Source organism: Mobula birostris, chromosome 16, assembly GCF_030028105.1.
Source record: "Mobula birostris isolate sMobBir1 chromosome 16, sMobBir1.hap1, whole genome shotgun sequence".
In the NCBI taxonomy this organism is placed as follows: domain Eukaryota; kingdom Metazoa; phylum Chordata; class Chondrichthyes; order Myliobatiformes; family Myliobatidae; genus Mobula; species Mobula birostris.
This window is the reverse complement of record NC_092385.1, coordinates 63,968,648-63,994,485: the sequence shown is the minus strand read 5'-3', so window position 1 is coordinate 63,994,485 and position 25,838 is coordinate 63,968,648. Positions and strand designations below refer to the sequence as shown.

Sequence of the window (25,838 nt, the reverse complement as noted above, 5' to 3'; positions counted from 1 at the left end):
GCGAGAGTTGGAGCGGGCGAATGTGATTTCCCACTTCCTTGAGAAGCGCTCGGGCCGAGGATGGCGGGGTGTGGATGAGGAGTGAGGTAGGGTTGGGGAAGGTGCGCAACTTGATGGTAGGGAAGAGGGTGAAGTTGAGGAGATGGGGAGTAGGGAGGGGGACAGGGACTGAAGATGAGGTTGGGAAAGGGGAGATGTGAAGAGGGAGGATGTGCGGATGAGTTGTTTATTAAGCTAAAGGATATCAGTTGCCCATTAAACCCACGAAATGGTTGATTGGAGAGCATCTGGAACTAAGTAGAGAGTAAATCTTCTTATGTGCTGTGTACCTGACACAGACCTAACAAGTTATTTGGTAGAAAGTATGCATTCTTAGTTTTCATTAGTGGGGAATACAAAATCTGAAGGAACGTATTTGAATGAAATTGCACTTCTTTCAGCAAGAAGACTTGAAAAATTTGCGTTATGGATGATCAGCCTCCCCTTTGTCAGATCAGCAAAGATCAATGCAGTGAGCTGAAGGAACTAACAACGAGAAATGAATTTCTGGACGCTGGAAACAGAAACACTTCATCCTTTGAAGATGTTTTTTTTCAGGATTTGGATGTCAAAATTTCCCAAGAAGTTTATCCTGAACTTCCAGATGGATGGAAAAGAATAGTGAAAGAAAGACGGACTGGAAAGTCAGCAGGAAAATATGACATTTACCTTATGAGGTGAAATGGATTCTAATTGTGAAGTAAATCATAAACACTGCCATTATTTTACAGAAGCATGGTAAATGAAATGTAAGCACAGAAACAGGACCTTTGTTCCATCTCATCCAAACCAACTGATACCTATCTATACTAATCCTATTTGGCTTTGTTTTCTTCCAGTCCAAACACACGTCCTATTTCTATTCCGTGGTTACCACAACCAGTTTGACATCTACCTTAAGGTTCATTAAGAGACTTTCCCTGGCTTGTATTTCTCAGGATAATAACATGAGGGACTCTCCCAGATGGTGCAAATATAAATGTGCTTCACTAATGTACAGCATTCCAATGAATAGACTGACATTGCCTATATCATCATGAGGAAAGTTTTCGAAAATTGAAGAATGGTGTCAGAGTCATGTTGAACAAACAATGCCAGCAAGCAAGTGACTAGATTTGCTATCATTCAGGTGCCTTGCAGTTCAGCGTGAGCAATCATCTCTCTCCAACCATCACCATCACGGTCCCTGACCCTCTGAATTGTAGTTGTTGCCTCCCCTGTTTCTAACCATGATGTTGTTCCATCTATCATTTCATTCTCTGTCTCCCTCTGCTTCTTTTTCCTTCCAGCTTTCCAGTTGTAACTAAATGTTCTAATGTCTCTCTTTGCATGATGTGTCCAAAGAATTTTGATTGCTGCTTTCTGATTTTTTTTTAAGTAATGTACATTTTATTTTCATTCTCTGTAGAACTTCTTCGTTGGTTATCCTGTCTGTATATGATATGCATAGCATTCTTCTGAGGAACCGCATCTGTGCTGCATTGATTCTTTTTTCCATTGCATTTGTGATGGTCCACGACTCACAGCCATACATCAATATAGGAAGAATGTAGCAGCTGAGAGTTCTAAGGCGGATGTCAATTGCTATTTTCTTTCTGTTAGGATGTTTCTCATTTCTGTAAATGCTGTTCTTGCCATTGCGATTCTTGCTTTTATGTCTGTTTTGCATTTGCCATCAGATGTACCATGATCCAAGGTACTTGAAGTTGTGAACTTGTTTCAGGATTTCATTTCCCAATACGATCCTACAGTTTGGGATATCAGGTTTCTTTGATATTACCATTACTTCACAGACAATTAAAAGAAAGCAAAATCCATGTTTGCACTTTATTGCTCCCAGCCAGCTACTGGAGACTAAAACTTGTTGATAATGAGAAAATAATCACAGAATGATGCTGGCCATCTGATGAATTGGGTGGAACAATGGCAGGTGGATTATAATTCTGATTGATGTGAGATGGTGTACTGTATGTATTTTGGGAGATCTAGTGAGGTAGAATGTATGATGAATGGTAATCCTTAGGGAGTATTGAAGGACAGAGAGACCTTGCTATAAAGTCCATAGATCCCTAAAGGTGATGGCTCATGTAAATAGTGTGGTAAAGAAGGGAAGCAGGAGGCTGTCCTTTTGTAGTTATGACTTGGAATGTAAGAGCCAGGAGGTTTGGTACAACTTTATAATGTTAATTAGGCCAGAGATGGTGCGGTTCTAGTCACTATACTATAGGAAGGATGCTGGAGAGGCTATGGGATGAAATGTTTATGGAGGAGAAGCTTAGGCTGGGCTTGTCTTCCTTAGAGCAGAGGAGGCTATTGCTATTGACAGTTGGGAGCAAGGGGAGAACCTGATGCAGGTATGCAAAATTATTGGGTCCTTGATAGGATAGTATTGCAGAGCCCTTCCCCTTAACAGAAATGTTTAAAACCAGAGGTGAGCAATTAGATGGGAAAAATGTCATCCAGAGGGTATATTTTTTAATTCATTCAAGGGATGTGGGCTTTACAGACTGTGTCAGCATTTAATTGCCTGCCCTTAATTGCCTTTGAGAAGGTAGCAGTAAGCTGCCTTTGCAGTCCTTGGGGTTTAGGTGTCAATGCTGTCAGCAAGAGGGTTCCAGGACATTGACCCAGCATCAGTGAACAAATGGTGATATATTTCTAAGTCAGAGGTTTGGAGGGCAACTTCCAAGTGGTGGTGTTCTATGCATTTCTAGCTGGTGGAGGTTGTGCTGTCTAAGGAATCTTGGTGAGTTGCTGTAGTGCATCCTGGAGATGATACAAACTACTATTGCTTCTATGTTGTTTGGTGAAGTGGGTGAATTGTGAATGGGGTGCCTATCAAGTAGGCTGCTGTGTGCTGTATGGTATCGAGCTTCTCAATTGTCAGAAGCAGCCATCAAGGCAGTGGAGACTATTCCATCACACTCCTGTGAGTAATTTAACATGGAAATTAATGCATTGCTATCAGTAATTCAAACCTAATCCATAGGCTGCATTGTTCTGTAGCTACCTCTGATTAGAGTAATCAAAGGAAATCAGTTGAGTTGAAGCATATTTGGGAGCTCACCATCTAGTCCTGATGTAAGATATCCCAAAAATATGCAGTTGGAGGGCTCATCATTCAGCACAACTAAGTGGGTCATATGCACTGTCTCGTGCTCTTTTGTGCTCTCTCTTTGTCGCTTAAGGTATCTTTAATAGTATACTAAGTTAGGGTGTTTGCAAACATTCTGGCTCAAAAACTGCATCGTTTATTTACTTGAATGTCAATTTTACAGGGTTTAAAAGTTCTTGGAGTATATGATATTTTAGCCTCTAATCTTATTTGAATATTTTTAAGTGAATCATTTCAAAATATAAGCTATTTAAGAACTGTGGTTTCTCTTTTGCAATTTTCTCTGTGAGTCATGTTTAACTAATGTCTGTCATTTAAAGGTTCATATTTATAAGTTTGCCATAACTTACTGACAAAAACTGCAAATGCTGCAAATACATGGGGAATATCCAACAGTAAATGCTGGGTATACTCAGCAGTCAGCCAGCATCTGTGGAGAGGTATTAACACTCTCTTTTCATCACATTCCTGTGCTTTTTGCTGTAGAAAATTGAGTAGATTTTTGTAATTTGAATAGAAGAGAATTTGGTGAAGTAACTGCTTGGTTTTGTCATTATTTCTCCTCATACTTCATAATAGTCCAGAAGGGAAGAGATTCCGATCTTCAAGGGAACTAGAAAATTACTTCAGACAGAACGTTGGAGAAGCATGTTTGAAAGCCAAAGATTTTAACTTCACCTTTTATTGGCGAAGTAATGTTCGGCAAAAGAGTAAGCCCACTAAACGTGCAAAGACCCTTTGGAAAAGGAAGTCACAGGTTATCAAAACATTGGCTAATAATGTTCCACAGGCTTCCTCACCTGTGTCACAAAATGCTGAAGAGGGAGAGAGGCCTGAAACTGAAGCTTCCTGCCATTTGGTCCAAAGACCTCAGGTGGAAGTTAAAAACACTTCAAAGCGGAAATGTCAAATGCGTATAAAACCACAAAGCTTGATCAGACTTAGGAGGAGTTCCAGAAGTGGATTATCTGCAGGAGTGGGACAGAAATTGTGTCCATCTTCTGAAGAAAAGGAGGGTGAAGAACTAAAAACAAACTCAAAGAATGACAAGAAGACCAGCAGCAGGAAGTCCTGTCAGCAAGCAGTAGAGAGCAAAATACTGCTTCCCAACCAACAACCATTTGAACACAAGGGCATGCTGGAAGTACATGAAGATGAAACTGACAACTGTGCCTCTGATGTTTCCAACTTTCAGTCACTGCTAAGTGAGAAGATTGATGTGGATATCAGCATGTTACCTGACATGAGCCTTTCACAAGCATGCCACTCAAATTCAGACTTGGACAGAAGTACAAAGGTTTCTGATGAGGACCGGTTTACATTGTTTAAAACACAAGGTATTTAAAGGAAATGAAGTATTTGCTATTGCCACAATGAAATGTCCTATTTATTTTTTGTCTTTCTGAAACAACATCAAAGGTAACAATGGGTTGCAGTGGGTTGAGCAACATCTAAAAAGTAAAGGAATTGTCAATTGAGGCTCTGCATCAGGGTGAAGAACAGAGAGAGGAGATGGGGAGGGTTGAGGTGGGCCAGGTGTGATTGGTGGACTGAGGAGCATTGAAGGATAAGGGGATGGAGGGGGTGGAGGGGGAGTAGTGGCATTGGGGATTCAAGTAAGTGGATGATAGATAGAAAATGGACAAAAGAAAGAGATGCAGATGAAGCCATATGTGGAGAGGAATGAGTAAAGGTGGAGACAGACAGAAGCTGGAGTGTGAAAAGCAGGAACACAAAGGCTATCCAACGCAGAATCTGGTTAGTAAGGAAGGTGATAATGGGAACAATTAGGGAAGAGATAAAGGGAAAATGAACTAGAACCAGGTGGGAGTAGGGTGACATCCAGATAAGGAAGGGTGTGGGAGAGCCAGTGGGTGACCTGCATGAGTTATAAATGAATGGAGTTAAGAGGATGAGGAAAATCAGTGAAAGGAGGCTGTAGGGGGTGAAAAAGGGGATTTGGCATACTTGCCTTCTTCAGTCAGGACATTGAGTAGAAAAGTTTGGAAGTCATTTTTTAGGTTAGGCCACATTTGGAGTATTAGGCCTGGAATGAACTACCAGGTGAAAGGAAGGATGATTTTAAGAGGCATTTAGACATGTCCATGAACAGGCAGGGAGTAGACCACATGCAAGCAAATAGGATTAGTGTCAATTGGCATCATGATTGGCACAACATCATGGGCCAAAGGCCCTGTTTCTGTGCTATAACAACTCTTGGATTTTTAGATATGCAGGAAACCAAGGGAGATCCGAGTTATGACAGGGTTGTGACTAGTCAACAGAGAATAGAGCAAAGATAAATAGATCTTTTTTGGATTGGCAATCATTGAGATACCACAGTGAACAAATGGCCTGAACTATTCAAAGTTCAAAGTAAAATTTATTATCAGAGTACATACATGTCAGAAAACTGGGTTACTGTCAAGAGAGGGAAGGGAAATGCCCAGATAGTGGAGAGGAAATTACCAGTAGGCTAGACAAGGGAGATGCAGTGGATGTTGTATATTTGGATTTTCAGAAGGCCTTTGACAAGGTGCCACACATGAGGCTGCTTAACAAGATAAGAGCCCATGGAATTACAGGAAAGTTACATACGTGGATAGAGCGTTGGCTGATTGGCAGGAAACAGTGAGTGGGAATAAAGGGATCCTATTCTGGTTGGCTGCCGGTTACCAGTGGTGTTCCACAGGGATCAGTGTTGTGGCCGCTTCTTTTTACATTGTACATCAACGATTTGGATTATGGAATAGATGGCTTTGTGGCTAAGTTTGCTGACGATACGAAGATAGGTGGAGGGGCCGGTAGTGCTGAGGAAACGGAGAGTCTGCAGAGAGACTTGGATAGATTGGAAGAATGGGCAGAGAAGTGGCAAATGAAGTACAATGTTGGAAAGTGTATGGTTATGCACTTTGGCAGAAAAAATAAACGGGCAGACTATTATTTAAATGGGGAAAGAATTCAAAGTTCTGAGATGCAACGGGACTTGGGAGTCCTCGTACAGGATTCCCTTAAAGTTAACCTCCAGGTTGAGTCGGTAGTGAAGAAGGTGAATGCAATGTTGGCATTCATTTCTAAAGGAATAGAGTATAGGAGCAGGGATGTGATGTTGAGGCTCTGTAAAGCGCTGGTGAGACCTCACTTGGAGTACTGTGGGCAGTTTTGGTCTCCTTATTTAAGAAAGGATGTGCTGACGTTGGAGAGGGTACAGAGAAGATTCACTAGAATGATTCCAGGAATGAAAGGGTTCATATATGAGGAACGTTTGTCCGCTCTCGGGCTGTATTCCTCGGAGTTTAGAAGAATGAGGGGAGACCTCATAGAAACATTTCGAATGTTAAAAGGCATGGACAGAGTGGATGTGGCAAAGTTGCTTCCCATGATGGGGGAGTCTAGTACGAGAGGGCATGACTTCAGGATTGAAGGGCGCCCTTTCAGAACAGAAATGCGAAAAAAATTTATTAGTCAGAGGGTGGTGAATCTATGGAATTTGTTGCCACGGGCAGCAGTGGAGGCCAAGTCATTGGGTGTATTTAAGGCAGAGATTCATAGGTATCTGAGTAGCCAGGGCATCAAAGGTTATGGTGAGAAGGCGGGGCAGTGGGACTAAATAGGATAAAATGGATCAGCTCATGATAAAATGGCGGAGCAGACTCGATGGGCTGAATGGCCTACTTCTGCTCCTTTGTCTTATGGTCTTATGTCACCACAACCCTGAGATTCTTTTCTTTTCCTGTGGACATACCTAGCAAATCTATAGAACAGTAACTGTAAACAGGATCAGTGAACAACAAACTGTGCAAATGCAAGTATAATTAAATAGCAATAAATAACAAATGTATGAAATAAGATAAAAAATCCTTACTGGTTGTGGGAACACCAGAAGTAGAACAAGTGTTCTTTTGTTCAGGGCATGTTGGTTGAGGGGTAGTAACTGTTCTAGAATCTGGTGGTGTGAGTCTTAAGGCACCTGTACCTTCCACCTGATGGCAGCAGTGAGAAAAGACCATGAACGGGGTGGTGAGGATCTTTGATGATGGATGCTAGTTTTTTTACAGCAATGTTTCATGTAGATGTGCTCAATTGTTGGGAGGGGTTTACCCATGATGTACTGGGCAGAATCCACTACCTTTTGTAGGATTTTCCGCTCAGAGGTATCGGTGTTCCCACACCAGGCTGTAGTGCAGCCACACATCCCTGGAAATTTGTCAAGGTTTTTGATGATATGGCAAATCTCCGCAGACTCCTAAGAAAGTAGAGGTACTGCTTGTGCCTTCTTTACAATTACATTTAGATGATGGGTCCAGGACAGGTCCCCTGAGATAGTGACACCCAGGAACTTGAAGTTACTGACCCTCTCCACTACTGATCCTCTGATGAATACTGGCTCATGGACCTCTGGTTTCCTTCTCCTGAAGTCCACAATCAGTTCCTTGGTCTTGCTGACATTGAGTTAGAGGCTGTTGTTATGACACCACTTAGTCAAATTTTTTGTCTTCCTTCTGTGTGCTGATTCATCACCATTTTTTTTCACACCCTACAGCAGTGGTGTCATCAGCAAACTTGTATATGGTGTTGGAGCTATACTTAGCCACACAGTCATAGGTTTAAAGCAAGGAGAGCAGGGGGCTAAGGACACACTCCTGTGGTGCTGGTTTGCTGAATAGAGATTGTGGAGGAGATGTTTTTGCTAATCTGAACTGACTGAGGTCTGCGAGTGAGAAAATCCAGGATCCAATTGCACAAGTGAGTATTGAGGCCTGGGTCTTGGGGTTTACTGGGTAGTTTTGAGGGGATTTGTCATCTGTGACAAATTATTGAAATGGAATGAAATGAATGATGAAAGGGAGCTGGGGTTCCAAGTGCATTCAGATACAGCAAATAGGAAGACCACTGAAATGTTGGTTTTCTGGGTAATGTGTGTGGAGTGTAAAAAAGATTTTTGTGCATCTTACAGGGTGCTGGTGAAACTACCTGAAGTATGGCATGCAGATATTTTTAAGGAAAGATGTACACGCATTGGAGGGAGTTGGTTAGAATGAGGTGACTCTACTGAAACTTAAGGTTCTGAAGGGAATTGACGGTGTAAGCTAAGATGGTCTTCCCCTGGTGTGTATCTAAAACTAGGGGCCATAACTTCAGAGTAAAGATTGCCTGTTTCGGATAAAGAGGATTATTTTTTCTCGGAGGGTAGTAAAATCTGTAATTCAGAGATAATATTGGTTCAAAGTCATTGTATTTGTTTAAAGCAGAGACTGATAAACATTTAAACTATAAGAGAGAGTGGGAAAGTGGTGTTGACATATGGAATCAGCCATGTTCTGACTGAATGGTGCAGCAGACCCAAAGGGCTGATTGGGCTGCTCCTACTTCTTGCGTACTGGAGGACTGGTAGACCATAGGCACTTAAGCAACAGTTAGAAGTTTGTTCATTTTTCTACAACAAATGGCCCAAGAATTTATTTTGTCTCTTTCTGTTTTAAGAGTGGAAACAGATTAGACTGCAGATGCTGGAATCTAGAGAGAAATGGACAGTTGACATATCAGGATAAGACTTATCATCTGGACCCAAAACATTGATTGTCCATTGCCTGACCTACTGAATTCCTGCAGCAGTTTTTTTTTATTTGCTCTTTGGTGGAAGCTGGGGTCACAGGTTTGTGGGTGAATGGTCAACCAGGTGGAAAGAGCAAGTAGCGACTCAAAAAGATAATCTTTTTGTCACTATCACTTCTGATTTAGAATATTCTTTTAAATTATATTTCTCTTAATTTAAAGGAGTATTTTGCCTGCCATTAGTATTTGTCTGTCATTGCATCTGCAGAGTCAATGATATTTTTTTCTCTTAACAGTAAAAAGGAAGGTAGAACGGAGGAAAAGCAGTCCATACTTTTCCGGGAAGTATGCCAAAGGAGGTATGTGGAGCACCGTTATTCAGATGAGAGTTTGATCTGTGGTGTGAAATGGGACTAGCTATTCATGTGAACTGCATTTTGTGCATTTTTCTTTTTAAAGCTTCTAGTCCTCCACGGCGCAAAGCTTTTGTCAAGTGGACTCCTCCTCGATCACCTTTTAAACTTATCCAGGAGACACTCTTTCATGATCCTTGGAAGCTTCTTGTTGCAACTATTTTTCTTAACAGAACCTCTGGTGAGTTTGTCTTTGTTGAATGCATGACATAAAAGGATAAGGAGCTGGCAGCAAGTGGTTCAGACTTGGATTCTCAGAGTCATTCGAGTGGGCTGAGCTTTGATTGCTCTACAAAGTAATCACCCGATCTGTGTTTGGTTTCTCCATTGTAGAACTGATCATATTGTGAAAATCAAATTCCATACATAAGATCGGAAGAGGTGCTGGAAGAAGAATGGCTGACCACCACCTCCAACATTTTGTGCGAACTTAATGGCAAATAACTGCACCCAAAATGTAAAAATTACTATGCTATAAAATAAAATTTACCAATTTGTCTATTAATATGAAACTCTTACTAATCCTTTTGTTTTAACTAATATTGGTGACAATTATTTCATGGTGTTAAAGAGGATGATTTAGACATCTACAGCACATTACAGGCCCTTCGGCCACAATTTGTGCCAACCATGTAACCTACTCTAGAAACTGACAAGAATTCCCCTAGTGAATAGCTCTCTATTTTTCTAAGCTCCATGTACTTATCAAAGAGTCTCTTAAAAGGCTGTATTGTATTCGCCTCCACCACCATCGCCAACAGAGCATTCCACGCACCCACCGCTCTCTGTGTGGAAAAACCTGCACCTGACATCCCCTCTGTACCTACTTCCAAGCACCTTAAAACTATGCCCCCTCATGTTAGCCATTTCAGCCCTGGGAAAAAGCCTCTGGCTATCCACACAATCAATGCCTCTCATCATCTTATACACCTCTAGCAAGTCACTTCTCATCCTCCATCTCTCCAAGGTGAAAAGACCAAGTTCACTCAACCTATTTCGTAGGACATGCTCTCCAATCCAGCAATATCCTTGTAAATCTCCTCTGCACTCTTTCTATAGTATCCACATCCTTCTTGTAGTGAGGTGACTAGAACTGAACACAGTAGTGGGGTCTGACCGAGGTCTTGTATAGCTGTAACAATACCTCTCATCTCTTGAACTCAGTCCCACAGTTGATGAATGCCAACACACCATACGCCTTCTTAACAACACTGTCAACCTGCGCAGCAGCTTTGAGTGCACTATGGACATGGACCCCAAGATTTCTCTGATCTTACACACTGCCGAGTCTTAACATTAATACTGTATTCTGCCTTCAAATTTGACCTTCCAAAATGAACCACTTCACACTTATCTGAGTTGAACTCCATCTGCTACTTCTCAGCCCATTTTTGCATCCTATCAATGTCCTGTTGTAACCTCTGACAACCCTCCAGACTATTCACAACACCCCCAGCCTTTGTGTCATCAGCAAACTTACTAACCCACCTTTCTACTACTTCATCCAGGTCATTTCTAAAAATCACAAAGGGGAGGGGTACCAGAACAGATCCCTGCAGGACATCACTGGTCATCGACCTCTATGCAGAATACGAACCATTTACAACCATCCCTTGCCTTCTGTGGCCAAGCCAATTCTGGATCCACAAAACAAGGTCTTGGATCCCATGCCTCCTTGCATGAGGAACCTTACTGAATGCTTTACTGAAATCCAAATACATTACGTTCACTGTTCTACCTTCATCAAAATCTTTACTTCCTGTTCAGGCTAACGTGGAGTAGTGTGATAAATCACCAGCTAATACAGATTTTTGACTGACCTTAACCTACCATCTCAATTGATGCAAGTACAGCAGACAAAACTGCCCAGAGGTTGCCAGAGCTTATCAGTCACAAATAGTTGTTATGTGTAATGGATCTGAGTTACTTCTGAAGAAAAATGGGAGATTGATCCTGTTTACAACCTGATTTTATTTGTCTTAATGACAATGTTAGATGCTTAAGAAAGTATTGGAATAGTATTTCAGAATCTTAATCTTAATTTGAGATGAGACTGACATGAGTTCTTTCCTCATACTAGGCAAGAAGGCTGTTCCTGCACTGTGGGAGTTTCTAGAGAAGTACCCTTCTGCTGAAGTAGCCCAAGCAGCTGACTGGATGGAAATGGCAGCACTGCTGAAGCCACTTGGCCTGAATGAGCTGAGAGCAAAGGCTATCATTAGGTTTTCTGGTACTGTTTCTCAACTATTCAACAGGCTTACACTTATGTTCCAGTTCAGATGTTCAGTCTACTTGTGAAACCATTTCTTGAAGCCTTGGGTTAGGAGGTCGGGGAGAAGTGAATCCCTTGATGACTATAATAAGATTAAGAATATCCTTAAGAGAGAGATTTTATAGGGCATGAGGTGGATCTGATAGGTAAGGGTAAGGAAAATCCCAAGAGAATCTGTAGATATTTTGAGTAAAGGGATGGCTAAATTCCCAGCAGATCAGCAGGGCCTCCCGTGTCTCAAATCATAAGAGATGAGTGGGATTTTTAACGAATATTTCTCCTTGGTGTTTATTGAGTAGAAATTCATGGTTGTTCATGAGATAAGGGGAACATTTCAATATGTTTTGGAGAACATTTATATTACCAGGGAGAAGATATTTGAAGCCTTACAGTGCATTAAGGTGTATAAATCTCTGAGTGCATCCTTGGATTTTGTGGGAGGCTAGAGAAGAAACTGCAGAGGTCCTTGCTTCATCATCAGCCACTACTGAAGTTCCTGAAAACTGGAAGGCATTATTCCATTGTTTCAGGATGATAGCAAGGACAAGCCAGGCTGATCAGCTGGTGACAGTGGGGGAAGTTACTGGAGCACATCCTGAGGGACAGGATTTGCTTAGGAGTCAGCAAGGCTTTGTGCATGGGAAATCATTTTTGACAAATCTTTAGATTTTTTTGAAGAGGTAACCAAAAGGGTAGATAATGGTCACCTGGGTGTACTGGGCAGTACAAACATGTTGGGACGGAAGAGCCTGTTACTTTGCTGTGTCTCTTTAAAAAATAAGGCAGTAAATGTTTTAACAAACTATGAATAGTAGTGCAGTACAGAATACAAGTGCATAGTTAATTTAAAATGGTGTTATGGGCAGCCAGGTTAAAAAGGCATTGAGCGCTCTAGCCTTCATCAGTCAGGGCCATTGAGTAATGTTGCAGTTGTATAAGTTGTTGGTGGGGGCAGCACTTGAAGTATTTTGTACAGTTTTGGTCATAGGAGAGATATGGTTAAATTGGAAAGAATACTGAGAAGATTTATGAGGATGTTGCCAGGACTAGAGGAAGATATTGGCTAGGCTAGGTCTTTATTCCTTGGGAAGTAGGAAAATGAGGGACAACCTTATATAAGTGTTTGAAATTGAGAAGCATAGATACAGTGGATAAAGTTTTTTTTTCCCCAAAGGTGGAGTCAAAACCACATTGGTTTGATGTGAGAGGGGAAAGATTTAAAAGACACCTGAGGAGTAACTCTTTCATGCAGGGAGTAGTGACTATGTAGAATGAGGTGCCAGAGGAACAGCCAGGAACAACGGTATTTGCACTTTGATAGGAATATGGAGGAATGGGGCTTGGACTAGCTGGTGGACAGCATGATCAGTGTGGACTGGTTGGGCCTAAGAGCTGTATTGCTCTACTCTGTCATGGCTGTCTACGACATAGGACAAACTTTTTCAAGCTTTTCGTTTTTTTTTGCTATATCTTTAAAGGTTAGGGTGTTTTTTCTTCTACAGTTATTTCCAATCCTGTATACAGAGAAATCTACAGCACATTACACATTCTTTCCACAATGTTGTGCTGACCATGTAACCTACTCTAGAAACTGCATAGAATTACCCTAGCGCATAGCCCTCTATTTTTCTATGCTCCAGGTACCTGTCTAAGAGTGTCTTAAAAGACCCTATTGTATCCACCACCACCACTGTCGCTGGCAGTGTATTCCATGCACCCACCACTCTGTGAAAAACATACCCCTTACATCCCCTCTGTAGCTACTTCCAAGCACCTTAAAACTGTGCCCTCTCATGCTAGCCATTTCAGCCCTGGGCAAAAGCCTCTGACTATCCACACGATCAATGCCTCTCATCATCTTATCCACCTCTATCAGGTCACCTCTCATCCTCCGTCGCTCCAAGGAGAAAAAGCTGAGTTCACTTAGCCTTTTCTCATAAGATATGCTCTCCAATCCGGGCAACATCCTTGTAAGTCTCCTCTGCACCCTTTCAATAGTTTCCACGTCCTTCCTGTAGTGAGGTGACCAGAACTGAACACAGTATTCCAAGTGGAATCTGACCAAAGTCTTGTATAGCTGTAGCATTACCTCACGGCTCTTGAACTCAGTCCCACAGTTGATGAATGCCAACACACCATGTGCCTTCTTAATGACATTGTCAACCTGCGCAGCAGCTTTGAGTGTCCTATGGAGACGAACCCCAAGATCTCGCTGATCCTCCATACTGCCAAGAATCTTATCATTAATATTATATTCTGTCTTCAAATTTGACCTACCAAAATGAACCACTTCACACTTATCTGGGCTAAACTCCATCTGCCACTTCTCAGCTCAGATCTGCATCCTAACGATGTCCCATATTTCACCATATTTTTAGATTGACAATTCCAGGACCTGCTGAGTGAAAAATATTCACTACTCTACCTTGGAATATTTTCAGAATTGGGCCATTTGGCCCATCAAGTCTGCCATTCTATCGTAGCTGATTTGTTATCGCATTCAACTTCATCATCCTGCTTTCTTCAGGTCTAAGACATATGACATATTTCCAAATCTTTACCCTTGAATTGTTAACCTGTTTACCAAGGGATTTTCTTTTTAATCTCCCTTTTTCCGGGAAGAACTGTCTTAACCTTTTCAACCTTTCCTTAATTGAAATTGCTGGTACACTTCCTAATATTTTTATTTTTTTTCTGATGAAGTGGATGGAATTGTTTTCAGTAATGTAGCCGAGGGTCAACATTAGCACATTGAGGAAGGGAGAGTTTTTGTTTTTAACCTCTGTTGTTAGGAGGAAATTAGCAGGAGGTGTTGCTTCAAATTGACCATCACTGCAAATGAAAGTGAACTTTGACCATCAGCCCACAGAATATGTAAATGTACAAATGTCCACAATAATAACTCCTCACTACTGTGGGTATCATTTAAAGTGTTGTGAGAGTCTGTACCAGCACTAGCCACTCACACAGTGTGTTCCACATCCTGATAAAGCTCTACGTGAAAAAGTTAGTCCTCAGATCCCCTCCCTGTACCCTCTAATTTTAGATATCACTGCTAGGGAGAAAAAATTCCTACAATAAAGTCTTTCATAAAGTCATAGAGTGTGAGAGCACAGAAACAGGCCCCTTAGCCCATCTAGTCTATGCTGAACTGTTATTCTGACTAGTTCTATTAACGTGTACCTGGACCTCAGCCCTCCCATACCCCTCCCATCCATCTACTTATCCAAATTTCTCTTAAATGTTGAAATTGAACCCACACCCACCACTTCTACTGGCAGCTCGTTCCACACTTGTACCACCCTCAGAGTGAAGAAGTTTCCTGTCAAGATCCCTTTGAATATTTTTGTGACACCCTTAACCTGCAACTACAACCTGTGAGGACCACCACCTCCACCCTCTTCCATTCAAATCGTTCTAGTCTCTCCTCTTATTTGAAATGCTGCATCCCAGGGCAACATCCTTGTTATAGCGTGGATGAAATCACCGGAGAGACAGAGTCATTGGTAGATACAAAGCAGCTTCTTTATTCCACACAACAAGCAGGCATCATACGGACGGAGACGCTTTCAGCAGAAAGGTCTGCTAGCCCAATGTGGGCTCGACATTTATATGCTAAACACAAAGGCAGTCGCTACTTAAAAAGTTACAGACAATGTTTCCTATTGAAGCTACATACAAAATATCACACCATCCTTTCCTTCCGACGCCAACATGTCTGGGTTGGTATCCACAGCCTTTAGGAATGCAATTAAATCCACAATAAACTTATTTGGCATTTCACATGCTAACATAGAAGACAATTAATATTTATAATGTATAGATAGTACTGTCTTCGAAACTACAGCATCAGGTCAAACTATGGTACCAGAAGCATCTGGTATTCACACCATTTTAGGAAGCACATTGTTGTGGACTCAATCTACAGTACTTTGTCAAATAAAAGTCTGGTGGCCAAAGTCATTTAAGTGTAAACAAATCATCTACCCAAAAAAAACTCACTCTTGACAGTCACTCCTCTTGGCCATCCTGGACAAAAATTAAATTTGTATCAGGAAAGGCCAACCTAGGAGGATCTGCTCAAATAGGGCAGCAAAAAATACCCTGTTTCGAAATTCCCCCCCAATCTTATGTACCTCTATCTATCCTAGCATTACCTAATCGCTACCTACCAAATGTTAAGCAGAGAGGCTGTTCCAAGTCTTTAGAAATGCGGCTCCTTTTGTGTGCCTGTCGCTCTTTCCTTGTAGGCTGACTGCAACTTAGTCACATTCCTTTGTCTTCAGCCTTTTATCCTCTGGTCACTGAAACTCTCCTTCCAGGAGCACCCACAGGCTCTCTCATCAATGAACAGGAAGGGGTTGGGGTGGCCTGTATGTAAACGTCTGTAAGGACCGCTCCTCGGTGGCACCCGCTTCCGAACTGTTCCGTCGATCACTGGCTCAACTGCTGAAAAGGGCCCAGCTCCTTAGACTGGGGGTGACTGCTTTCAGATGCCGTGTGCAGTCTGAAATGCCATCGAAGTGGTGGAACTTGCCGTCTCTGCTTTAACCCAAACGTCCCTCCCCGTCTATTTCCCAATAAATTTCTATACTATGCTATAAAATTAATCATCTACCTTCAGCAACCAGCCTTCTTTACAGAGTACCATCATCATCACACTTTAGCAGGCTATTCATGGTTTTCCAACATGCTCTCAGTGTCTTCTGCCACGCTCTCAGCGTTTTCTGCCTTTGCGTTTTTTCCGGGTATGTTTTCATCAGCTGTGGTCGGGTCTGGCATGGCTGGCTGGTGTTCCTCTCTTAGGTTCTCTGTAATCACATGGTTACTGGATACACTTGGTTCCCCATTCTGTCTGTGGGAGCAACAAGAGGGTGAGTCGTCTGCTTTAACCTAGGTCCATTGTTTCCACTGGCTGCCTCGCCGAGTCTGTACACAGACTCATTGGTTAAGGGTACCGTCTGTGGTCCTAACCCCGGCCTTTCTGGCAGCACCCTCGCCATAACTTGGTTACCGGGCTGTGGAAGAACTATCCCCTTGCCCCCTGGCTCTCTCTGATCAGCGACTTGCTGTTGTTGTTTCCCTCGGTCCTTTAGCACTTTAAGTTGGTTCCAAAGGTCTTTCACGTATTGTGTCATTCTATCCCTGTAAGCCCCAGGCTCCCCGCAACCCGTAATTACCCCATAAGGGAGTCGCATTGCTCGCCCCATCAATAATTCGTAGGGGCTGAGACCCAAAGCGCGGTTCGGGGTTGCGCGCAATCTCATCAAGATTCCTGGTAATACATCAACCCATGTCTTTCCTGTCACAGCTATAGCTTTGGCTTACGCATTCTTGATTGTACGATTCATCCTTTCTACCATCCCTGAACTCTGGGGGTGGTAGGGTACCTGGAACCGTTGTTGAATCCCTAGCAGTCGGCACATTTCCTTCATCACTTTCCCCGTGAAATGTGCTCCCTGATCTGAATCCACCTGAACTGGGGTTCCCCACCTTGGGAGGATTTCCTGAACTAGGATCCACGCAGTAGTGCGGGCGGTACAGTCCCTTGTTGGGAAAGCCTAGGCTGCTAGGAACGCTGGCCACACGACGGGTCACAAAGTATCCCACTCCTGACACCAAATGTTGTAGCGTGGATGAAATCACCAGAGAGACAGAGTCACTGGTAGATGCAAGGCAGCTTTATTCAACACAACAAGCAGGCATCATACGGACGGAGACGCTTTCGGTAGAAAGGTCTGCTAGCCCAATGTGGGCTCGATATTTATATGCTAAACACAAAGGCAATCGCTACTTAAAAAGTTATAGACAATGCATAGACATTGTTTCCTATTGAAGCTACATACAAAATATCACGCCATCCTTTCCTTCCGACGCCAACATGTCTGGGTTGGTATCCACAGCCTTTAGGAATGCAATTAAATCCACAATACATTTATTTGGCACTTCACGTGCTAACATAGAAGACAATTAATATTTATAATGTATAGATAACACTGTCTTCGAAACTACACCATCAGGTCAAACTACGGCACCAGAAGCATCTAGTATTCACACCTTTTTAGGAAGCGCATTGTTGTGGACTCAATCTACAGTACTTTGTCAAATAGAAGTCTGGTGGCCAAAGTCATTTAAGTGTAAACAAATCATCTACCCAAAAAAAACTCTCTGTAACAATCCTGATGATATTTCATTGAACCAGTCATGACTTGCTGCTGTGACCAGCTGTGTCCCAACCAATGTCTGCATAGAATATAGAGAGTTACAGCACAATACAGGCCCTTTAGCTCATGATGTTTTGCCAACCTTTTAACGTACTCTAAAATCAATCTAACCTTTCTGTCCTACATGGCCCTCCATTTTTTTCTATCATTCATGTGCATAATTAAGAATTTCTTAAATGTCCGGAATGTATTTGCCTGTGCCACCACCTCTGGCAGGGTGTTCCATGCACCCACCACTCTCTGTGTAATAATCTCCAATCACCTTGAAATTATGCCCTCTCCTGTTAACCATTTCTGTTCTGGAAAAGAAGTCTTTGGATAACTTTGCCTCTTACCATCTTGTACACCTCTATCAAGTCACCTGTCATCCTCCTTTGCTCCAAAGAGAAAAGCACTAGCTCGCTCAACCTATCTTCATAAGACGTGCTCTCTGATCCAGGCAGCATCCTGGTAAATCTCTCTAAAGCTTCAACATCCTTCCTATAATGAGGCAACCAGAACTGAACACAATATTCTAAGGTTGGTCTAAACAAGGTTTTATAGAATTGCAGTATCACCTTCGGGCTCTTGAATGCCAACACAGCACATGCCTTCTTATTGATCCTATCAATTTGTATGGCAGCTTTGAGAGATCGATGGATATGAAACTCAAAATCCCTCTTCCTCCGCACTGACATAGGGTCAGAGAATGTCGAATCTTTGTGGGTGGAATCAAGAAACTGCAAGGGTAAATAAAAAAAACCATTATGGGAATCATATATAAACCTCCCAAGAGGAGCCAAGATGTGGGGTTCAGATTGCAAAGGGAGGGAATTTAAGGCATGTAATAAGGGTAATGTCACAATTGTAATGGGGACTTCAATATACAGGGGGATTTGGAAAATCAGGTTGGTGTCAGATCGCAAGAGAGGGAATTTGTTGAATGCTTATGAGATGGCTTTAGAGCAGCTTGAGCTTGAGCCTACTAGGGGAGAGGCTATCTTAGATTGGGTGTTGTGTAATAACCTTGATTTTATTAGTCAGCTTAGGGGGAAATGATCGTGATATGATTGAATTCATACTGCAGTGTGAGAAGGAGAAGCATAAGTCACGTGTATCAGTATCGCAATGGAAAGAGGCATGAGAGAAGAGCTTGCCCAGGTGGATTGGAGGGAAATGCTGGCAGGGAAGACAGCAGAGCAGAGGTGACTGAAGTTTCTGGGAATAGTTTACAAGGCATAGGTTAGATATGTCCCACAGAAGAAATAGTTCACAAACAACAGGGCTAGGCAACCATGGCTGTCAAGGGAAGTTAAGGACTGCATGAAAGTCAAGGAAAGGGCATATAAGGAAGCAAAAGTTAGTGGGAAGTTAGATGATTGGGAAGCTTTTAAAATCAACAAAAGGCAACTAAAAAAGCTATAAGAAGGGAAGTAATGAAATGTGAAGGCAAACTAGCCGATAATATAAAGCAGGATACTAAAAGATTTTTTTTACAGTTATATAAAGAATGAAAGGGAGGTGAGAGTTGATATTGGACCGCTAGAAAATGATGCTGCTGAGGTAGGGGGACAATGAATGGCAGGTGAACTTTATGGGTACTTTGCTTCAGTCTTTTCTGTGTAAGACACAAGCTGTATGGCAGAGGTCTGTGGGTGTCAGGGAACAGGAGTAACTGCCATTACTATCACAAAGGAAAAAGTGTTAGACAAACTGAAAGGTTTTAAGGTGCATAGGTCACCTGGACCAGATGGACTGCATCCCAGAGTCCTGAAAGAGGTTGCTGAAGAAATAACAGATGCATTGGTCATGATCTTTCAAGAATCACTTGATTCTGGCATAGTCCCAGAGGAATGGAAGATTGCAAATGTCACTCCACTCTTTAAGAAGGGAAGAAGACAAAAGAGAGGAAAGTATAGGCCAATTAACCTAACCTCAGTAGTTGGGAAAGTGTTGGAGTCTATCATTAAGGATGAAGTTTCGAGGTACTCAGAGTCTAATGATAAAATAAGTACAATTCAGCATGGTTTCTCTGAAGGGAAATCTTGCCTGACAAATCTGTTAAGAGATCTTTGAGGAAGTACAAACAGGATGGACAAAGAAGAAGCAGTGGAAGTCATTTACTTGGATTTTCAGAAGGCATTTGGTAAGGTGACACACAAGGCTGCTTAACAAATCAAGTCCTGTGGTGTTACAGGAAAGATGCCAGCATGGATACAGGAATGTCTGACAGGCAGGAGGCAGTGAGTGGGAATAAAAGGCCTTTTCTGGTTGGCTGTCAGTGACTAGCAGTGTTCCTCAAGGGGGGATGATGGCTTTGTGGCAGTTTGCGGATGATACAAAGATTGGTGGAGGGGCAGGTAGTGCTGAGGAAGCTGAGGCAGCAGGACTTAGACAAATTGGAAGAATTGGCAAAAAAGTAGCAGATGGAATACAGTGTTGGGAAATGTATAACATTGCATTTTGGTAAAAGGAACAATTGGTAGACTATTATCTAAAGGGAGAAAAAATTCAAACATCAGAGATGTAGAGGGACTTAGGAGTCCTTGTGCAAGACTCCCTGAAGGTTAATTCACAGGTCAAATCTGTGGTAAATGCAATGTTGCCATTTATTTCAAGGGGAGTAGAATAGAAAAACGAGATAATGCTGAAGCTTTATAAGACACTAGTCAGGCTGCACTTGGAGTAATGTCAACAGTTTTGGGCCCCTTTTCTCAGAAAGGATGTATTGTCATCGGAGAGAGTCCAGAGGATGTTTCCAGGAATGAAGGGATTAACATATGAAGAGTGTTTGGCAGCTTTGGGCCTGTACTCACTGGATTTTGAAGAATGCATGGGGATCTCATTACAACCTACTGAATGTTGAAAGGACTAGATAAGATGTATTTCCTATGGTGAGGGTATCCAGAACTGGAGGGCACAGTCTCAAAATTGAGGGGTGACCTTTTAGAATAAAAGTAAGGAGTAATTTTTTTTTAGCCAAAGAGTGGTGAATCTGGAATGCTGTGCCACAGACTGCTGTGGAGGCCAAATACATGGGTATATTCAAAGCAGAAGTTGATGGATTCATGATTGTTCAGGGCATCAAGGGATATGGTGAGAGGGCAGGTGTATGGGTTGAATGGGATCCGGATCAGCCATGATGAAATGGCGGAGTGGACTCAGTGGGCTGAGTGGCCTAATTATGCTCCTGTGTCTTAAGGTCTTATAGTCTAATCCTGCTTTTCATTCTGTATTTTGCCTTCAAATTCGACCTTCCAAAGTGAATCATTTCACCCTCTTCTGGGTTGAACTCTATCTGCCACTTCTCAGCTCAGTTCTGTATCCTGTCAGTGTCCCATTGTAATCTACGGCAACCTTCTATGTTATCCACCTTCATGTCATCTGCAAACTTACTAACCCACCTAAGTCATTTATAAAAAGCAAAAACAGATGGACTCCCAGAACAGATCCTTGCAGAACACTGCTGGTTACCGATATCGAACGGAATCTCTCCATCTGCAACCACCCTCTGCTTTCTATTGTCAAGCCAATTCTGAATCCACACAACAAAGTTTCCCTGGATCCCATGCCTGCTGACTTTCTGAATGAGCTTACCATGGAGAACCCTTTCAAACACCTTAGTAAAATCCTTAAACGCCACATCCACTACTCTACCTTCATCAATGAGTTTTGTCACATCCTCAAAGAATTTTGTCAACCTTGTGAAGCCACCGTGAGACAAAGCAATCATACTAAATGCTCATAAAATCCTGACTCTATGAATCTTCTCCAATAATTTTCCCACCACTGAATTAAGACTCAATAGTCTTCATTTCCCAGATATTCCAATTTTCTTTCTTAAACAAAGGAATAACATTTGCCGCTCTCCAATCATCTGGCTTTCCCCATGCGTGCAGTGAGGATGCACAGATCATCGCCAAAGGTGCAGTAATGTCTTCCGTTGTTTCTGGTAGTAACCTAGTGTATGTCCTGTCTGATCTTCGGAACTCAATGATTTTTCAAAAGATGGTATAAGCTGTTTGGGTTGGGGAGTCTGGGATGGGCTTCAGCAAATAACCCCACACATGCTTGACTGCCTCTGAACTTGGGCCAGAGCTAACCATCGCCAGTGTTTCTGGCCTTATGGGCTGCCTCCATCTAAGGGAAGGTGAAATATTCTCACTTTGTTGAAGAAACAAATCTGGAATGGGGATTCCATAAAAGCTTTGATTTGGTGTCTGTTGAAGATGGTCAGAACACAGCTGAATGTTGGTATTTGCACCATTAACATAATTGCTGGATGCTTACAGTACCTTTACTCTTCCTGTAATAGACGAGTTTCTCACCAAACAGTGGAGGTACCCAATTGAACTGCATGGAATTGGAAAGTATGGAAATGATTCCTACAGGATTTTTTGTGTCAAAGAATGGAAGGAGGTAAGAGTTAAAATTATTTTTTTATATAAATAAACTTCCAGAATCAACTTGTGCAGGGTTGCTGAGAAGAGAATACGTATCCACATTGAATTGGCAGAGCAGAGCAGGCCAATGACAACACTGTTTACATTTCTGAGTCCTGACGAAGGGTCTCGGCCTGAAATGTCGACTGCACCTCTTCCTAGAGATGCTGCCTGGCCTGCTGCGTTCACCAGCAACTTTGATGTGTGTTGACTGTTTACATTTCTCTTTATTCTCCCCAAAATGCTCTATTTTATCTCAGTTTGTCAGCATCCTTTTTTGAATTAGTGGTTGCTTGATTTTCATGGAGGAAGAGCCAGATTTGTAGAAACATAGAAAACATTCAGCACAATACAGGCCCTTCGGCCTACAAAGCTGTGCCGAACATGTCCCTACCTTAGAGCTACCTAGGCTTTACCTATTGCCCTCTATTTTTCTAAGATCCGTGTATCCGTCTAGGAGTCTCTTAAAAGATCCTATCATTTCCACCTCCACCACCACCGCCGGCAGCCCATTCCATGTTCTCACCACTCCCTGCGTAAAAAAACTTACCCCTGACATCTCCTCTGTAGCTACTTCCAAGCACCTTAAAACTATGCCCTCTTGTGCTAGCCATTTCGGCCCTGGGGAAAAGCCTCTGACTAACCACACGATCAATGCCTCTCAATATCTTGTACACCTCTATTAGGTCACCGCTCATCCTCCGTCACTCCAAGGAGAAAAGGCCGAGTTCACTCAACCTATTCTCATAAGGCATGCTCCCCAATCCAGGCAACATCCTTGTAAATCTCCTCTGCACCCTTTCTATGGTTTCCACATCCCTCCTGTAGTGAGGCGACCGGAATTGAGCACAGTACTCCAAGTGGGGTCTGACCAGTGTCCTATATAGTGCAACATTACCTCTCGTCTCTTAACTCAATCCCACGATTGATGAAGGCCAATGCACCGTATGTCTTCTTAACCACAGAGTCAACCTGCATAGCAGCTTTGAGTGTCCTCTGGACTCGGGCCCCAAGATCCCTCTGATCCTCCACACTGCCAAGAGTCTTACCATTAATACTATATTCTGCCATCGTATTTTACTTACCAAAATGAACCACCTCACACTTATCTGGGTTGAACTCAATCTGCCACTTCTCAGCCCAGTTCTTCATCCTATCAATGTCCCATTGTAACCTCTGACAGCCCGCCACACTATCCACAACACCCCTAACCTTTGTGTCATTCAAACGACTTCAAAGTGATTAATCGCTGTAGTTTTATCACTGATAGTTAAATACTGTTATTTATAACCTCACAGCCCAAACTCTGGAGATGTGTAACAGCCTAGTTTGTGTTCCTATTGCTGTGATTAAGAAACAGCCAAAAAGGATTGCTACTCACCTCCATTCTTGGACTTCACATATGAAAGTATAAAGATTTACTGAACTTAATCTGATGAGATTACAATTGGATTGATAAGTGAAACAGGGACCCCTCCCTCACAAACTCATAGGACTCCTGCTTTTCAACTATTTAAAATCAAACCAGTTACTTCAGGAAAACACTGTAAAACCTAATGACAGATACTCAGTCATTTACTTTGGAAGCTAATAGAGCTAGAGTTCTTCCTTATTGAAAATAATGAAGACCTGCCTCAGAATCCTCCCTCAGTACTCTGTGTAATGGGACTTCTGCACTTACTTCAGGGCCAGCACTCTGTCATGACTCTTGCCTACCCTATGTAAATTCATATTTGTATGGCTGACAAATGGGGGAAAGATTTTCACTCAGAGGGTGAAGTGAGCCTGGAATTTATTGTCTGAAAGGGTAATAAGAGCAAAAACACTCACCATATAGAGCAATATTTGGATGTCTCTGTGAGCTTCCATGGGGTTAGTATCCACATAAAGGATGAAAAGTGGGATTATGCTGGTAGCCCTTGAATAGATAAGATGGACCAAATGCACCTTACACCTGGGTCATAGCTTCTTTTGCAATTTAGAAGTAGATAAAGGAAGTTCTTCCTCTGCCATGTGTCTGAAAGTCGTGAGTCATTGCAAGAACCTGTGGTGAGATTTGGGGCAGTTCTGATTGTGAGCACATTCTATTCTCACTGGTATTTTCTAGGTACAGCCTCAGGATCACAAACTCAACAAATACTGGAAGTGGCTTTGGGACAACCAAGAAATGCTGGGCCTTTCCTAGAAGAGTTTCTCCAGTAATACAGTGGATACACATGCAGTGTGCCGAAAGGTGTTCTCTCCTGATGATACTTCCAAAGTGAAGTTTGATCAGTAGTACAGCCTGGAAGTGGAACAAATCTTACAACTCCTCTTGTATTCCATTAGCAATTCACTTCCTCTCAGTACAGGAAGTGGTGCAAAATCTTGGCATGTAAGTTAGTGCAGTTTTAATGTGGCGAGTTAAAACATTTAAAAATGTATTATAATTAGCCCCAACCATCCTTAGACAGGTTTCTGATGGGCCTATAAGAAAATCAGCATTGTAAAACATTAGGTTAAGTACACCTAACATTAAATGCATACTGCTGTATATTAGCAACAGGCTACATGAAGTCACAGCAAATCACCATTTTTTCGATTAAGTTTGCTATCACTATTGCATTAATATTGCTGAAGTATTATGTTTATTGACCTTGGACTTGAATGAACAACTAAATATCCAGATTTGTCAGTATCTCTTGGAATCTTGCAAATTCCAGTGACATTGCATCTTATCCTTTCACACTCAAACAGTTGTCATCTGTTATTTTTTAAGTGGTACTTTAAAGGACAAATATCATCTAGAACATTTTAAGGAAATATTACATTGGGTACATAACATTCAGCGGGGTATCAGCTGGAAGCAAAGAATCAGTGGACAGTGGTAGTATAATTAATCTTCATACAAATGAGAAAATGTTTCAGTGGATGCCATTTCTCTGGCATCGTCCTCATCCTAGCCAATTTTATAATTTTTTAGTGGTCATTAGCTGTTAACTGAATAAGGACGATAAAAGCAAGTACCCTGTTTCATGTTAGAACACAAACTATATCCAGAGAATATTAAAATCAGTAAGGAAGACCATGAGAAGGCAGAATTGCTTGCCATCTGTATTGCTGTTTTTTTCCGTATTGGGGAAGCACTCTCCTTCCACTGTTGCTTGATGGCAAATTTAGAGAATTCCAGGATTATTATGCCCTAAATTCTTCGTTTTATAGTGTGGTGGACCTACCTACTGGCATATTCCTCCATCTGAATACTTCCCACTACACCTAATGTTATATAATTCCAGTTCCACAGTAACAATACATTTGGCATGGAATTTTGATGACAAGCCTGAAGACTGAGGTTTCTACGGTAACTTTGTAATTGTGCCTATGCTGAATTTGTCATTATGTGGAATAGAAATGATTTTTAAAATTTTATACTTGTTCCAATGTTGAATAAAATATAAAGAACAGCCAATTAATTTGTTAATTGTTGACATTGTTTCTGAGAAGGCTAAACGGCATTGATCTGGAGAACATATTTCTTTTGTGGGTCAGTCTAGAAATGGGGCACTGCTTGAATTCGAGGAAGCGGTGCTTTTGACTATTTCTAAAATGGTGATTATTCATTGATAAACTGGAGGCAGGGGTTAAAAGGTGAGAGGCATGATCAGAAGACCATAAGACATAGGAGCAGAATTAGGCCATTTGGCACAATGAATCTGCTCCACCATTCCTTTTATTTTCTTTATTTTCTTTCTCAACCCCATTCACCTGCCTTCTCTCAATAACCTTTGGTGCCCTTACTAATCAAGAACCTATCAATAT

At 42.0% G+C, this 25,838-nt stretch overlaps 1 protein-coding gene across 3 annotated transcripts; it reads left to right on the top strand.

Annotated features, from left to right (window-relative positions):
• Positions 1-21: 21 nt before the first annotated feature.
• mbd4 (methyl-CpG binding domain protein 4) lies at positions 22-25,482 on the top strand. Of its 3 annotated transcripts, none has more exons than XM_072280747.1 (8): positions 22-86; positions 441-716; positions 3,734-4,491; positions 9,007-9,069; positions 9,170-9,304; positions 11,204-11,353; positions 21,914-22,017; positions 24,148-25,482. In XM_072280747.1, exons 2-8 carry the CDS (start codon positions 466-468, stop codon positions 24,223-24,225), a joined length of 1,539 nt encoding a protein of 512 aa, XP_072136848.1. In that variant the 5' UTR covers positions 22-86; positions 441-465; the 3' UTR covers positions 24,226-25,482. The 3 variants fall into 3 exon arrangements, with proteins under 3 accessions (XP_072136848.1, XP_072136849.1, XP_072136850.1); XM_072280748.1 differs by having other exon boundaries at positions 51-86; positions 598-716; XM_072280749.1 differs by lacking the exon at positions 22-86 and having other exon boundaries at positions 702-788.
• The last annotated feature ends 356 nt before the right edge of the window (positions 25,483-25,838 follow it).